Source organism: Tachysurus vachellii, chromosome 6, assembly GCF_030014155.1.
Source record: "Tachysurus vachellii isolate PV-2020 chromosome 6, HZAU_Pvac_v1, whole genome shotgun sequence".
Lineage (NCBI taxonomy): Eukaryota > Metazoa > Chordata > Actinopteri > Siluriformes > Bagridae > Tachysurus > Tachysurus vachellii.
The window spans coordinates 20,147,862-20,163,300 of record NC_083465.1 but is presented as its reverse complement, the minus strand read 5'-3'; the positions used below and the strand labels follow the sequence as shown (position 1 = coordinate 20,163,300).

General features: G+C 37.4%; 2 protein-coding genes across 3 annotated transcripts in view; one reads left to right on the top strand and one right to left on the bottom strand.

Moving 5' to 3' along the window:
- LOC132847467 (zinc finger protein 518A) overlaps positions 1–6,098 on the top strand; it is a 9,306-nt gene extending 3,208 nt beyond the window's left edge. Inside the window, exons 2-3 of the mRNA XM_060872769.1 lie at positions 1,360–3,676; positions 4,176–6,098. Coding sequence (XP_060728752.1) covers positions 1,366–3,676; positions 4,176–4,963 — 3,099 coding nt within the window. The 5' untranslated portion in view covers positions 1,360–1,365 and the 3' untranslated portion in view covers positions 4,964–6,098. The remainder of the gene's footprint in view (positions 1–1,359; positions 3,677–4,175) is intronic.
- Positions 5,416–15,439, bottom strand: part of blnk (B cell linker) — a 37,424-nt gene continuing 27,400 nt past the window's right edge. For both annotated transcript variants that reach the window (XM_060872770.1, XM_060872771.1), the window contains 13 exons: positions 15,321–15,343; positions 14,971–15,027; positions 11,340–11,370; positions 11,074–11,119; positions 10,457–10,532; positions 10,335–10,362; positions 10,202–10,232; positions 9,467–9,512; positions 9,339–9,367; positions 9,143–9,204; positions 8,792–8,875; positions 7,026–7,181; positions 5,416–6,871 (listed from right to left, as the gene is read on the bottom strand). In XM_060872770.1, the coding sequence (XP_060728753.1) occupies positions 6,755–6,871; positions 7,026–7,181; positions 8,792–8,875; positions 9,143–9,204; positions 9,339–9,367; positions 9,467–9,512; positions 10,202–10,232; positions 10,335–10,362; positions 10,457–10,532; positions 11,074–11,119; positions 11,340–11,370; positions 14,971–15,027; positions 15,321–15,343 (786 nt within the window). In that variant the 3' untranslated portion in view covers positions 5,416–6,754. The remainder of the gene's footprint in view (positions 6,872–7,025; positions 7,182–8,791; positions 8,876–9,142; positions 9,205–9,338; positions 9,368–9,466; positions 9,513–10,201; positions 10,233–10,334; positions 10,363–10,456; positions 10,533–11,073; positions 11,120–11,339; positions 11,371–14,970; positions 15,028–15,320; positions 15,344–15,439) is intronic.

The following is a 15,439-nucleotide window of genomic DNA, read 5'->3' as shown; positions in this document are numbered from 1 at the left end:
CAGTCTCATGGCATTCTTCACTCTTTCTTGCTGAAATGACAATTTTGTCAAAAGTCAGGCTGGTGACAGAACTGTTTAAAGCTACTTTAAGTGATAACAGGAACTTTCATGTTATTGAATTGAGCTATTGGTAGTTCAAAATGTGTATTTTTATTGTAAAATTAAATATTCTAATCACTGGCATTGTTATATAAGAGGAAAAAAAATCAGGACATGTTGTTACTAGAAAATAATGAACTTTTCTAGAATTTTTTAAAAACAATTGCTGTTTCACTCCTATGTGTCTCTTTGGTGAGCTAGTTACTGTTTGTTGTTTGGATGTCAACAATAAAATGCATACAGGTTGAAGATTTGTAAACCCTAATCTGGTCAGTTTGAGTGACTCTGTACCCATGATAGGTTTGTGATCTTCTTTCGTTGTAATTCAAAGACCTCGAAGTTGATGTGTTTTGTGTTCTGAGATGCTTTTCTGCTCACCACAGTTGTAAAGAGTGCCTATTTGAGCTATTATAACCTTCCTGTCAGCTCAGATCAGTCTGACCATTCTCCTCTAATCTCTCTTATCTGAAAGGTGTTTCGGTGAGCAGACCCACCACACACTGGGTTTTTTGTTTTTCACGCCATTCTGTGTAAACTCTAGAGACTGTTGTGTGTGAAAATCCTAGGAGATCTGCATTTTCTAAAATACTCAAACCAGCCCATCTGGCACCAACAATCATGCCACAGTTGATGTCACAGTATTCACAATTTATTTTATTCTGATGCTTGATGTGAAGAACTAAAGCGCTTGACCTGTATCTGCATGTTTTTTTGGTATTGTGCTGCTGGCATATGATTGGCTGGTTGGATAACTGCATAAATGTTCAGACGTTCCTATTAAAGTGAATAGTGATCATGTTACGTAATGTGCCTTAAACACTACAGGGATTTTTTCCACCCATTTAACTTATGGAAATAGTAAAAATAGTCTGAGGGAAAAGACAGTCTTTTTGCAAATTTCATGTGAAGTTATGTATCAGATCATATAACAGAATTGTATACATAAACTGTATACATATAAATAAAATGTAGAATCTAGTAGAGCATTTCTGAGTGATAAGAGCAGACCAGAAATACACTAGAAATTTAGTATATGAATGGTGGTAGGAGAAAACAGGGTGTTAAAGTTGCCAGAAAATATCCCAGTATATATAATATAAAGCCTCTGGCTAGATTGTAATTGCAATTCACCATGCGAATATGACACTAACATGATGGAAGTGATGACCAGAAAGTAGTGAGTTTGTAACTGGATTCTTCAAGCTGCCTGTGTTGAGTCATCGATCATGAAAAGGATAATTGCATTTTTATATGTTGCAGGAGTTTATGAACATGGAAGTGGAACAGTCAAACCCAAACTGCCATACTAAGACTCAAGCCGATGACAATGACAGAGGCAACTGGCGTAGACGCCTGCGACACAGGAAATCCTCAGCTTTGCCTCACACTGTGAAAAGTCCCATCGAAGAGAAGAAAGTCGATAAAGAATTGGCCCAGGAGTCACAAAACGATCAAAAGGATCACCAAGTATTAGACAGTGCTAGCAGAAAGCTCACATTTACTTGTACCAATTGCAAGGATGGTACAAGATTTAGTCCAGATGCTTTGTTAAAACACTTTAAAAACTTTCATGGAGGAAAAGGACACCCACCATCTTTTCTTTGTGACATATGCAGTTTTGCTGCTCCTGACTTCACTACCCTGCAACAGCATTATCTGAAGCACAAACACTCTAGGCTAACCTGTGAGACGTGCAATGGCAAAGGCTTGCAAACACCAACCCAGCTCACAAAGCATTGCAAAACACACAACAATCAGTATCAGTGTGAAAAAGGCAAGTTTCCTCCAAAAGAGTTTGCACATTTTCTACATAACTCTTGTCCACAAAACACTGTGCCAGCTCTAGACAGCAGTGAAAAGTCAGAACTTAAGCCTGTGATTGGTGCACTGAATAGGAATTTTTTGGCTGATGATGCAGTTGAACCCCAAAAAGATGTCCCATTAAAGAAAATAGCTACTCCCTGCCAGCGATTGTGGATCAGAAAGAACTGGTGGAAAAATAGAGACGTTGCCCCAAAACAACTCTTGCAAAACAATGACGTTGCCCCTAAACTCACTGCTGCAGACACCAAATTCCTGATTCCCAAATCAGAAATCCGGTGGACAACTGCAAAATTTCTGCCTTTCTCAGCTGCAGGTTTGCTTGATGAAAACGGTGAACTACTACATCCAACACGGACCTTAGAGGAGACAAAGCAGTTTCTGGAAAGGACAGTTAACTGTGGAAAAAAATGGCCAGTGACTCTAAAAGGTGAACCAGGACCCCTCCTGTCTGAGTCAAAGATGAAGCAATGTGCCACACCACTTCCTGTATTGAATTCTGGGAACGAACTTTCTGGTCTCATGGAAAAGAACAATATTTCAGTTCCACCTGATTGCACTACAAGGGTTGTTGGTTTCAAAACAGTGGATGGAAAAAAGCATCTCGTTCTTAAAGTCATCCCTTCAGCCAAGCTTGAGGTTTCTTCAGACACAAGAAAAGAAATAATAAACAGGATTGATAAACAGTTAGACCCTCATATTGAGAGAGCCAATGATCAAATGTGCAGTGAAACTGGCAACGTTCCCACTGCGGATTCCACATTCAACGGCTATGATTCTACCTCAACTTCTCGCCAGGTTAAAAAGCAAGGACTTGGTGAAGAAGATGACCAAGATACAATGACAAATTCACCTCAGGTTGATAACACTGAACATGACTGTAGCGATGACCAAAGTTTGTTCACTTTAGGACCTGATGCAGGTGCACATCTCACTCTTTCAGGGATAGAGGATGTTTTTGATGTAGAAACTCAGACAAAGAATGAAAAAACAGCACCGTCTGAGGTAATGGTTAACGCTAATGACACAAATGACCTCAGTGGAGAAACTACAGGTGTGTCAGGGGAAGAACATTCTGTCAGAGTGGCACATATCCCATCTCTGCAAACAAATAATCAGAAGATAACTGACACACCAAAACAGACCGACAATCCAGAAAAAGCCGCAAGCGATTGTAAAGAAATGAATTCTGAGCCTTACACAAGTCAAGAGGATAAGAGCCGGGTTGAAGCTTTGTCTTCCAGTATTTTATGTGCTTCTGGCAGCATGGAAGAGGGAATAAACTCCCAGCTCTTTACCTTGATGTCTGAAAAAGAAAGAAGCTCTGAAGTGAACATGAAGTACAATGACAAAAAGTCAGGGGGAGAAGCCCCTGTAATACACTCACCACTGGATGACTGGAATGAACAGAAAACGGAGCAAGTTTTAATGTCTCCCAAAACTAAAAATGGAGTAGAGTCGAACGTTATCGATCCACCCGTAGCATCCCCTGCCAAAAATACTACCGACTCTCTATTTATTTCAACAAGTGAACATGATAGTTTGCATTTGCAAGACAGCGGAGATGAGAACATTAACAATATAGATAATATCTCCCTAGATCAGACTCGTACAGTGGAAACTGTAGAGGAAACTTACTTATCACAGTTATCACCCGAAGACTTCTGCCATAATCCAGACCTGTACCAGACCCTCGAAGAGCTCCCTGTTTCCACATTAAGCCATTTGTTTGATGATTCTGACGTTGCACAAAGAGGTAAGCAATAATATTTAGAACACAAGTGTTCTGCTCAATACAGTTCATAACTAATGTATTTCTTACCTCTGCCTTATGAAGCCATGTCGCTCGTCAGGCCAGAGTTTAAATAAAATGTGTCAATAATTACAGTGTAAATAAATGCAGTTCATGACATCTGCTTTATGCTGTGTATGTTTGATTATTTACCTGCTACATTTCAGGCTATATTTTAGTCGAATGTCACTTTACAGTTGTTATTGTTTAAATGAGACAAATCAGATGTGCTTTATGTGGAAAATTGGCTTTTCTAAAATGTGGTGAGCCAAGAAGGACAGTGGCATACTATGAGACCACCACAGTCCTCCAAAGCTATGTAGGGAAATGAACGTTAAGCCTAGTAATCCAATATTTGTTACACTGTTGTTAAATTTTTGTGTCCTATCCTAAATTACAACTAGTTCTTTGTGTGTCCCTCAACGTCTCCTTTTCAACCAGGTCATTCTCGATATCCTTACAGGTATTACCTCTCAGGGTGAACCAGGTAGCATGGCTATGCACTCAACCAAAGCCATACCGGTAGCAGTGAGTAATGACAAGGCCTCTTCACAGCTACCGCTAAAGACTGAACCTACTACCAACAGGAAGAGACAGCGAGAACCAAACACAAAAGACAATCAGGGACTCGTCGTGAAATTTAAAAGACGTCTTGTTCGAAATTCCCAAGATTCATCAGGATCTATACCTTACTGGGAACCAGCTCGTCCGGAAATAGAAAGGACTCTGCGGCTCTTTCCGGTTCGTTCCTCACAGGCTGTAAAAGTACCGCGTCTAAACCAGCCTGTCGTAGTCCTCAATCACCCAGACACAGATATTCCTGAAGTTTCAAACATTATGAGATCAGTTCACAGACACAAAGGGGCTGTGCAAAGGGTTGTCTTATCTCAGGGAACTCTAAAAGCTCTTTCAGAGCTTAACCGTGACACATTCCGCAATATACGCACAGGCGACTTGCAGTCGTCTCGCTACAGAAGAGTGTGGCCTCCAGGGACAGTTAAAGAAAGGTTCATCCTTAATCTGAAGCTGAAGAGGTTAGGTAGGAATAAGTTTATGGTGTCAGATCTAAGCTCTAATGCTAACCAGATTCAGTCAAGCTTCAGGTGCTGGTTTTGTGGTCGTCGCTTTAGGAACCAGGAGGTGTGGGTAGGTCATGGTCAGAGGCATATAATGGAGGCTACACGAGACTGGAACAAGTTATTCAGCAGTGAAATGCAGGGTAATGGTGCAGATCAACAATCCTTCAATTGAGCTATTGAATGTGATAAGCATTGCTTTGTAGAAGCTGTTTGTTTGTGCATTGATGGTTCTAGAAGATTTTGAGTATGCTGGAACAAGGTTTATACATCTACAGCTCAGGGTTTGTTTGTCGTGTTGTGTTGTGTTAGGTTGACGAACCATCTCAGGGACAGTAGGCCAAAAAAAAGCAGAATTATTTATTCTTTTTACTTTGGTGTCATTGTACATTATTATAAAAGCAATATGCATTATTTATACAAATAACAAGCACTTGTTTATGATGTGGTGTGACCAAAACGAAATAGCATTTCTGTAGAATGTATTGAACTAATCTAAAAACAGCACAATCTGTTATATGACTTTTTTTTTGTAGCTTTAATTGCTCCCGTCTAATTCTGGATGTTGATTTTTGTTTTGTTCACCCTGTTGATAAATGTATTGATGTCATTCAACAAAAATCCATCTTTATTTTTTTGCATTAATTTAATATCTAATAATTGCTTACTGGTTTTAAGCAAATAAGTTCTTGTCTTTGCCACTCAGGTTTTTTCAACCAGTCTTTGCAAAGACAGATATTTATTCATTTAGACAAACACAAATGCCTACAAATTACTTGCTCTTTATGTTTGTTCTACTACAACGCAACCAAATTAGACACGTCAGTTGTAAAGGTTACCTTGAATTGTGATATTTAACGACAACAGCATTCTTCTATTATGTTATCATTCTCTGTGTTTTATCGTCTTCCCCCCACACGCTGTAGTAGTTCATGCAGTTAAAATGATTTCATCATCCCTGATTTGTAACAGCGGCGGTGTTTAATAGACGGAATCCATTTCAGCGAAGTTGTTTCTAAACGCATGAGAGTTATTTGTGTGGATCTTTCCATCACCACATGTTCAATTTCTGTTGTATTTTTTTTTTTCTGAAAAGTGTTACAAAGAGAGTTGAGTTGTTACTTTTATTTCTATTGTTTATTCACCAGACAGTCGACTGAGTGGTTATTAATTGTAGCACGTAATTATTTATTTGAATGTGATCACATCAGCTTGTATTCCACGGTCCAGCCCAAGTCAGGTCCTACTTGTGTCTATAAATCTTTTTATTTAAAAGATTATTATTAAAATTATCTGACTTGAAACCTTTATTTTTTTTGGATTTTTTTAAAAAACTGCTAAAATGCTTGTGAAAATGTAAAAAAAACAAACAAACAAAAAAAAAAAAAAAACAACATGAAACCTTTTTCTCAAATCATGTTCTACATAAACTAATTCCTTCCTTTAAGACTCTGTTATTTCTTGTGCTCTGTGCCGTGTGGAGATACAAGATAAAGAAATGACACTGAAACCCTTTTTAGTTTGCGTACCAGTGTATGTTTACAAACCAGAAATGTGAGAAATGTTCAGATTTGCAATGGCCATAATTTGAAATGCAGAAATGCGTACATAAGAAATAAGGTAATTTAGCTTCTGAGTCTCATCGTTAAAACTGAATAGAATTAAATGTTTCAATTGTTTCAAAATATCTTACTAAATTGTCTTTTCTTGAGATGAAGCAAAAATATACTGCATAAGTGCATTAAATACAGCTTACGTGAGAATATTTTACACACTTTTACAAAACCTGTCAGTATGAGCAACAATTTGCTTTTTGATCCTCACAGCTTGTCGCATCCCGGCTATATGACTTTTTTTTTATTCATTTCCGCTCCTTCATCAGTCTTCATGAAACTTCCCGGATGTTCTGGAGAATTGTGTCAGTGCAGGACGTTGTGTGCTGCTGAACCACCATAGCTGAATCGACTCACGGCTTCACAGCATGCTTCAGACTAGTGGCGTCTTTTGTGTTGCTTTGCATGTCCACCAACACAATCGTGTTCTTTTGGTGGTTCTCGATGATTTCAGAGACAGTTTTGAATCGCTAAAAGAGAGGAAGCAATGAGAGATTTCAGGAAATGCCTAAAAGAATGAAATCTAAACAAAAGATCTTTTGTTCTTTGTTAAGATGTAAAATAAAACACAAAAACATGAGGAGATGAACAAGCTGTATTGTTAAATTCTGAAATTTTCACTACCTCCTCTCTGTTCTTCTGCTTGCCCAGTGCGTACTGTTTTGCGGTGGGAATGTAGCGCACTGGAATGTTGTAAACCCGTCCGTTGTAGAACACGACTAAAGTGTAGGGCTGCAGGGCGTCCACACCTGAGCTCTTCCTCACCAGGTATGAACCATCCTGAGGAACATCACAAACACCGAAGAAGAATGAAAAGATGTCTTCACTGCTTTTCACTGTATGTTATGTAATATACTAAATATAAAAGCGAACTCTTTAACCCTTATATCCTGATGTAGTTCAGACAGAGTTAGGGTTAGGTTTTTAATCTCTTGTTCATAAATATAAACATAAAAATGATCTGTCTGACACACAACAGCAAAAAATGTCACATTAGCTTCTAGTTTTAAAATTTTCTGTCTGTAAATCCTTTAAAATTCAATCCTGACTTTGTCTACTCAGAAATGATTGTATTTTTCAGATTCATTCTTTTCAAAGAGCAATTTGAAAATCTCTTTTTATTAAATCGTGTTGCTGGAAAGCTTATTTTTAGAAACAAATCCTTGTCCATTTTGTTAAGTCATTTCCTTAGATGACAATGTCATGCTGAATGATGAGCTGTTTCCTGGTATCCTGTTGGTTGCTGACATTATGTTTATCAGTGTCTCTTTCCTCTTGAGCTAAATCATTATTCACCAAAATAATTTGACATCATTTCATACAATGGTTTATAGATCTTAAAGTCACTGGCACAGGCAGCTTCTTGTTGTTTTGACTCTAATATTAACTAGACAAAATATTTTGAACAGTGCTTGAAATACTTTATATGCGATAAGCACAGTGAAGGTATTCTGTAAAAGTTCTGTATTATAAATAACCCTGTGCACTGACCACAAATTCTGGGATCTGCAAAGAAAGTTTCTACTGTGCTAAAAGGTATATGTGACAAGTCTCTCTCTCTCTCTCTCTCTCTCTCTCTCTCTCTCTCTGTCTCTCTCTCTGTCTCTCTCTCTGTCTCTCTCTCTCACTCACTCACTCACTCTTTCTTACTCTCCCTCACTTTCTCTCTCTCTCTCTCTCTCTCTGTAGGTCATGGATTAATGATCTATAACAGCATGATCTATAACAGCTCTGACAGAACTGTCAACTATAATTCCAATGACAGCTTTATGTAATTGTGCTCTTTATAACAAGTTGTCTTTTCTTTTGCAACAACTCACAGTCATAAACTTGTATAGTGACCAAAGACTAGTAACAAATTAAATAAAAAGCATGCTGTAATGTAACAAGGGATATATATATATATATAGATTATGCTATGGGAAGCTTTCTATACAGAAAATAACAATTAACTTTTAAGAGGGAGAAGAGAGTGAAGCTGGTGAGGGAACTGACTGCTTCTAGTCATTTATTCCACAACATTAAATAGACCTTTATCTGGTTAACAAGCACAAAGTTCTGCTCATTAATACATTAAACACTAATTGCTTGCATATCAGGGTGTAATAGGAAGGAAACACAGTAAATACACAGCAAATTTGCATCACAAAACCCCAATGTGGATTAATTTTCTATAACAGCACAACCTGGGTATGTTTTATTCCTTACATCAATAAGAAAATTGCTAAAAAATACATTTAATAACTTATATGATTCTAACAGATTTATCATAAAACGAAGAATAGGAACGGTGTTAAAAAGTGATAGGTACGTAGTTAACATGTTAGCATTAAACATCACATATAAGCTCGTGTTAGAAAGCCCTTCACTTCTGTGTAAGACTATTGTACCTTGGCCGATCGGACGAGTGCGTCCTCTGCAGTTTTACGGTCACAGGTACCGGCATACCACGGCTTCTTATACACACCAGCCTCCTGTGAGGGACGAGGAACAGTTCCTTATGTGAGTTGGGTTGTGTTGTAAGAATTACAGCAAACTGAGGTACAGTAGCTTATTATAGATATAATTCAGCAATAGTACATTATGTGCAGAGCAAATGGCTTTAAAAATACCACAAACCGAAGCAAGTTGAAATTCTCTGGAAACACTAAAATGAGCAAAATGATACAGGAACCCAGTAAAGGAAGGATTAATGTATTAGGCTTTCATTAGGAAGAAGTTCATGCAGACATGTTTTTCACCTCCTCTTGCTGCCTAGTGGCACTGTCCTCCTGAGATAAGCTTCCTCTCCCTGGTGGAGACTCTGCACAAACACATAACAGACAAATTACCAAGAGAACTAGTCAAAAATACTGGAACACACACAGAGAAAGAGAGAGAGAGTGTGTGTGGGTGTGGGTGTTTGGGTGTGACAAAATCTATTTTGGAGCCACTTACTCTGGCAGAGGTTGTCACGTGGCAGAGACCTGAAAAGTCATCATAAATGAAAAGCGATTGCAATCAGTTAGTATATGTGGTGAATATTTGCTGGATTTTACAAATGCTCTTGGTCTGTGCTCACTCACTTTACAAGGTAAAATCCTGTAGGGGATGGAGAGACCGAATCCCGAGCTGTAGAGCGTCACACACAACAATATAAAAGGTCAAGGTCAAAATTGAGAGGAATGCAACTTTTTCAGAAATTTATACACAAAAATCTCTACAGGCAAAAAGAAAATGACTGCAGACAAACATATCATCCACAATCATCCCGTCCTTGTAAAGATCCAGGGTGTGGTGTATAAAAGTGTGTGTTGGACATGTAATACTCCTAAAATTCAAAAATACGAGTCATCATAATTCCATGCTTTACAACTAGTGTATTTTTTTTCTAGTTTCAGGCGTTTGTTTATATGTTTCTGGGTCGGATGCTGCTTCACAAATCCCTCTCCATCTTTTAAAGCACCTTATAGGGGTACAGAGATGATTGGCAATGTTTTGTTGTTTCTTTGTTTGTTTCATTTTCTTTTTTTATACTAAAAATACAAATAAAAACTTAGGATCTCTAAAAATGTCAGACAATCCCTTTATAATATTCATATATTATTATTATTATTATTATTATTATTATTATTATTATTCCCACAAGGCACTTCTACACATACTACATGGTATTATTATGATGCGGTTTTTGATGCAAGTTTAGCTAAATGTCAGGTTTGGATTGCGGTAATAATATTAACACACATTATACTATCAACACTACTAAAAGAGTACAAATGAGAGCAATAATCAGAGATAATTTCCAAAGGTATGTATACCTTCATGGTCTCTAGATGGATTGCTTGGTTTCTGAAATTTTGAGAAATTTAATTACAAAATGTAAAAATACACATTTAATGTAAAGAAAAAAGACAAAACCAACATGCCTGATCTCAGGTCAGATGTACATACCTGGAACCCTAATGATTTTGGATTCTTCCTAATAAACAGAGACGTAATTTTAGTTAGAATTTTGTGTTGAAGAATCTGTAACCTCATTTCCTGTAATTGTACTGAATGGTGTTGTAATTTACGCTTCTCTTGGCAAAGGGACAGGGATTGAAGGCCGTCTTTCTTCTGCAGTCTTCTTCTCCTGTTCTTCTGTTAAACCTGCAAGAGAAAGGCTTGGTGTTAGTTAGACATTAAAGCCATGATACCTGTAGTGTGTTGGACAGATGTATACATTTTTGCAGTAATGACAGAGGAACATTTCTGTCCAAATATTAACTCACTAATTTACACACCATTATAATGGTAGTTATCCATTCATCCATCCATCTATTCATCTACAGTATACCAAGATTCTCTATTACTTATCCTACAAGGGGTCACAGGGAGCCTGGAGTCTATCCCAGGAAATTCTGGGAAAAATCAGGGGACACTCTGGATGAAATCTCAATCTTTGCATGGCATAATCAAACACTCACACACACCCATTCACACTCTATGGACAATTTAGTGATGCCAGTCAGCCTACACTACAGTTTTTTTCCACTGGAGAAACCCCTGAAGCAGGGCGAGCACACAGGGTAGAAGCAGGAACCAAACCCCCAGTGAAGCAAACATACTAACCACTAAAGCATCATGCCCCCTGCTGGTAATTATACACTTTTTATAATAGTTTTTAAAGAACATTTTGCTGCATACTCACTATCATTATCAATACAGACTTCGTAGTCATCCTCGTCCTCTGGCTCCTGAAAAATCAGATAACAGAACGCCACTGTGATCATCGCTGTGGGACGTGCATTTAATATTCACACACACACCCACACACACACACACACACACACACACACACACGCACACACACACACACCCACACACCCACACACCCACACACCCACACACCCACAAAGAGCAAATATTTCCATTCTTTTTGCATTGTCCCTTTATTTATATGTGGTAAATACTTACCGGACAAGAAACCGGCTTCTTAATGTTAGTTCTGCAAGTGTAAAAAAATTAAATCTATTAAATTCAGCATTAATTATTTACCTTCAGAGTGTAATAAATGCATTTAAGTCAGTAAGTGAAGTAAAACATTTCGCCTTTTCCATGTTTGTGTTTTGATAATGAATGATTTTGAAACAACTTTGTTGTTGTTTATTTTTTTTTTTTCATTTTATTTTCCACTAAAAGTTTCAAACATAATTCTAGAAGTAATCTCTCATAGTCTTGGTGACTGGATTCTAGTTAATCATTTGGACTGATCATGTTTCTGCCCACATATTTCAACAAAACAGCTCTGACAGTTATCTCCAAACCATCTGATTTCTAATCTGAATGTAAGCTGGAACTGGTTTAGTTTGTTCCCCATCACATGAATGAAGCTGAAAGACTATCTGGAGCTTAGTAACACATTCAGCTTCAGGTTTTATCTAAAGTAGATTTTAGATTAATGTTAAACTTCAATCTTAAAGGAATAGACACTTAACGTTAAAAATACTTGAAGAAAACTCAGTGAATAGTAATAGTCCTTTCTAACAGCAGAGACTATTCAGACTATTCTATAGGAGCTACGAGAACACTTATATAACATGATTTGAAGACTATACAGTATAAAGATATGTTTAAGCTCAAACCCTCTTCCCTTAATCTCATAAGAGGAGCTCAGGCAGTTCTGGCTGCAAGGCAACTCACCGGTTTATATTAATGTTCTTGATCTAATACTTTCTTGTTTCTATAGTAACAACTCATTCACAGGGACTTGTATGGTGGATGCTTCAGATCATCCTAACCTAATAATAAATATGTTGTTATATAATAGAGAAAAGTGAATAATTATTGATATGATTGTGTGGAAGGTTTTCCACGAGGGGATATTTATGTTACATTTCTGCCATAAGAAAGGCTTCAGGACAGAGGCCTTTGTGATTTCTTCATAATATGAGCAAGCCGGTTTTATTAGTTTATAAGAGAGAGAAAGAGGCAGGTGAAGGAAATACAGGGATGGACGGAATGCACTGGTGTGGGGGGTGGTGTGTGTGTGTGTGTGTGTGTGTGTGTGTGTGTGTGTGTGTGTGTGGGTGCTGGTGGTGTGTGTGTATGTGTGTGTGTGTGGGGGGGTGTTTGTGTGTGTGAGGGTGCTGCTGGTGTGTGTGTATGTGTGTGTATGGGGGTGGGGGGTTCTGGTTGTGTTTGACATGCACAAGAACAAAACGTTGAGCTTTTCCTTCCACATACAGGGTAACAAAAAATGTTCTGGACTTCCTGTTGTACCTTGTGACTCAAAATGACCCTACATTAATTATATTAAAACAGTTACAGGTCCAAGAAGATCACCAGATCAATAACCAGAGAGAATGAACAGAGTAAACAATCAACAAGCTCTTCATCCACTTTGTCCATTCATGTTGTCTCCATAACAGTGGACAGAGTATTTCTGAAGTCTCAGTAAAATCTTGTGTTCTGGTGTATTTTAAACCCCAAGATCATTTGAACAGAAACTTTTATATTTTTAGACTTTTAAGCCACAAATGAAGGAACTAAACACATATTTCAGTCCATGACAGGGGAAATCTACAGGTTTAGACTTGTTAAATAAGACACTTCTTTAGAGAATGACCCAATTTGAATGAAAATGTCTCTGTCGCCCCCCAGTGGCTGTTTGCAGTACAATATTTAACCCACATACAATATAACAAGCAGCAAAAATTGCATTTTGTTTAGCAGTTTGTTCCTTGACAGTTTCTGAAGTTCTTTTTTTGTGACGATTGTCTTATCTGTCTTTTATTTATGTACTTATTCATTTGTTCACCTATTAATTTGTAGGCAAAATCCTACTATATAGGTCACTTTATATAATATTAATGAGTAAAGTCAAGCTTTTGTTATGCACAACTTGTCAGCTGTACATAAAAACACATCTGATCAGATATTATTTGTATTTCTTTGTAGTATACGCTTTTATAATTTCTTGAGCAGCAGTGACATGGATATTGCAGTGTGTGTGTGTGTGTGTGTGTGTGTGTGTGTGTGTGTGTGTGTGTGTGTTGTGCTGGTAAGAGTGTAGGAGTGTTTTTAAACTAAATGGACATTACATGGTTCTACATTGTTAGTGCATCATAGAGCTTATCATTATTTATGCACAGTTTGCATTATTCATCATCTACCTCTAACAGTTTCTGACCATATGGTGACTGCTGGATGGATATTTTTGGTGGCACTGTTGCTACGGCAACACTACCTGGTACATTATTACCAGAGCCATGCACACACTATTGCATAAAACTACAGTGGACTATATTGAATGGGAATAAATCTCCATGCAACTGACGGATTAGGTGAAGAATCATTTTATAAGTATTTCATACCTAATATGGAGATTAATTAATACAGGTGATGCATTTAGGTCAAGATTTAATGGCCAAGATAAAATGTAGGTGTACCTAATAAAGTGGTCACTTATCACCCTGTACGACCCAGTCTTCTAATTCACAGTCATTACAGTTAATATCATATACTGTATATGAAGATATAGAATATGAAGGCTGTTGTAGCCTAGTGATTAATGTGTTGGTCTACTGATTATACTTTTATTAAATATTTTAAATCTATCTGATTACAACCGTGTATTTGATTTTATACAAAACAGGAATTTAATCACCTGCATGCTTCGGGCACAAATATGGGACACCTGTACAACAAGTAAGGGCAGACTTTACATGGTCACGTTAACCTCAATCCTGTTTTTCCAACACATGGGCTTTTCAGTTTCCACCTAGAAACTGGTAAGTTATTAGCTACACTAAATTGTCCCTAGATTTAATTGAGTGTGTGAATGAGTGTTTACATGTTGCCCTATGATTGGGTTCTGTCCCATTCCAGGTGTATTCTCACTTCACACTCACAGTCTTTTCCAAAATACAAAGGATATGTAACCCTGACCAGGATAAAGCAAAGACAAAAAATGAATAAAATTTACAAAAATGAATGAATGATTCTGGTTTCATCAGTACCTACTGCTCAAACTCTAGTATCAAATTTTTCTTTTCTATGCATACAGAAACCTGGTAGCTGGTTAAAATATAGGCAGCTGTCATTTGTTTAGCCAAATTCTGGCTTCATATTGGCTTAGTATGAGTCAGCTGTCCTATGTTTATCCCAGCAATAGAGAGGAAAATTCTTAGGTCAGTAAAGGACCACTACTACAGTACTATTACCACTAGTAATAATACTACTTGGCACACACTGTTGAGAACAACAATAGCTTTGAAACTGGTTTGAAAGAGGAGTAGAGAAGGCCATACCAAGCATGTTAGTTCTCTCAAAGACCTTTGCCACTCTTATATAAAACTTGTTTATCAGGGATTTTCACTGCCCTCAGTAAAAAAATAATCTCATTTCACAGATTTAACTCAAACCTTCACCATATCTACTAGTAATCACTTTTTCAGGACCACAACATGATCTGTAGCTTTAGTTTCTTAGTTGTAATAACATTCCACATGTACTTGCTGCATTAAAATATAATAAATAGTTTTATACCCTAAAAATTAATTTAAAGAATATAATATACAGTATAGTCTTATTAAGAGTGTAATACCTGGGACTTGGTTTTGGAGGCAGCTGTAGGGCAGGGGGTTGTAGCTTCTGGTTGTACCTGTGGACCCGAAAGAGGAAGTGTTACAAATATCATGGAAAAAAGTACACAAATACATTGATAGACGTACTTTTAAAAACAACGCTTAACAGTGTTTAATAGGTGCCTCGACACAGAACCAAAAGTGTATTTCTTTAGAAGCGGACATGAGAAACATGCTGAAAATAACACGCAGAATTGAAAGTCAGAACTGGAGACATTTCTCCTCTCTCAGTAAAAATAGCTACACAGTTTCCTTCCACTTCGAGCACAACAGTGCTATCAGTGTATCTCAAAGGTCACCATAGACTCACCTGCTGCTGGATGGAGAACTGTCCTTTAAATAGAGAAAAAACAAGGTGTTTATATATATATATGAGGTAATAATTGGGAATGTACAGTAAAGTGACAAATGTGCTGCTTAAATAAACAG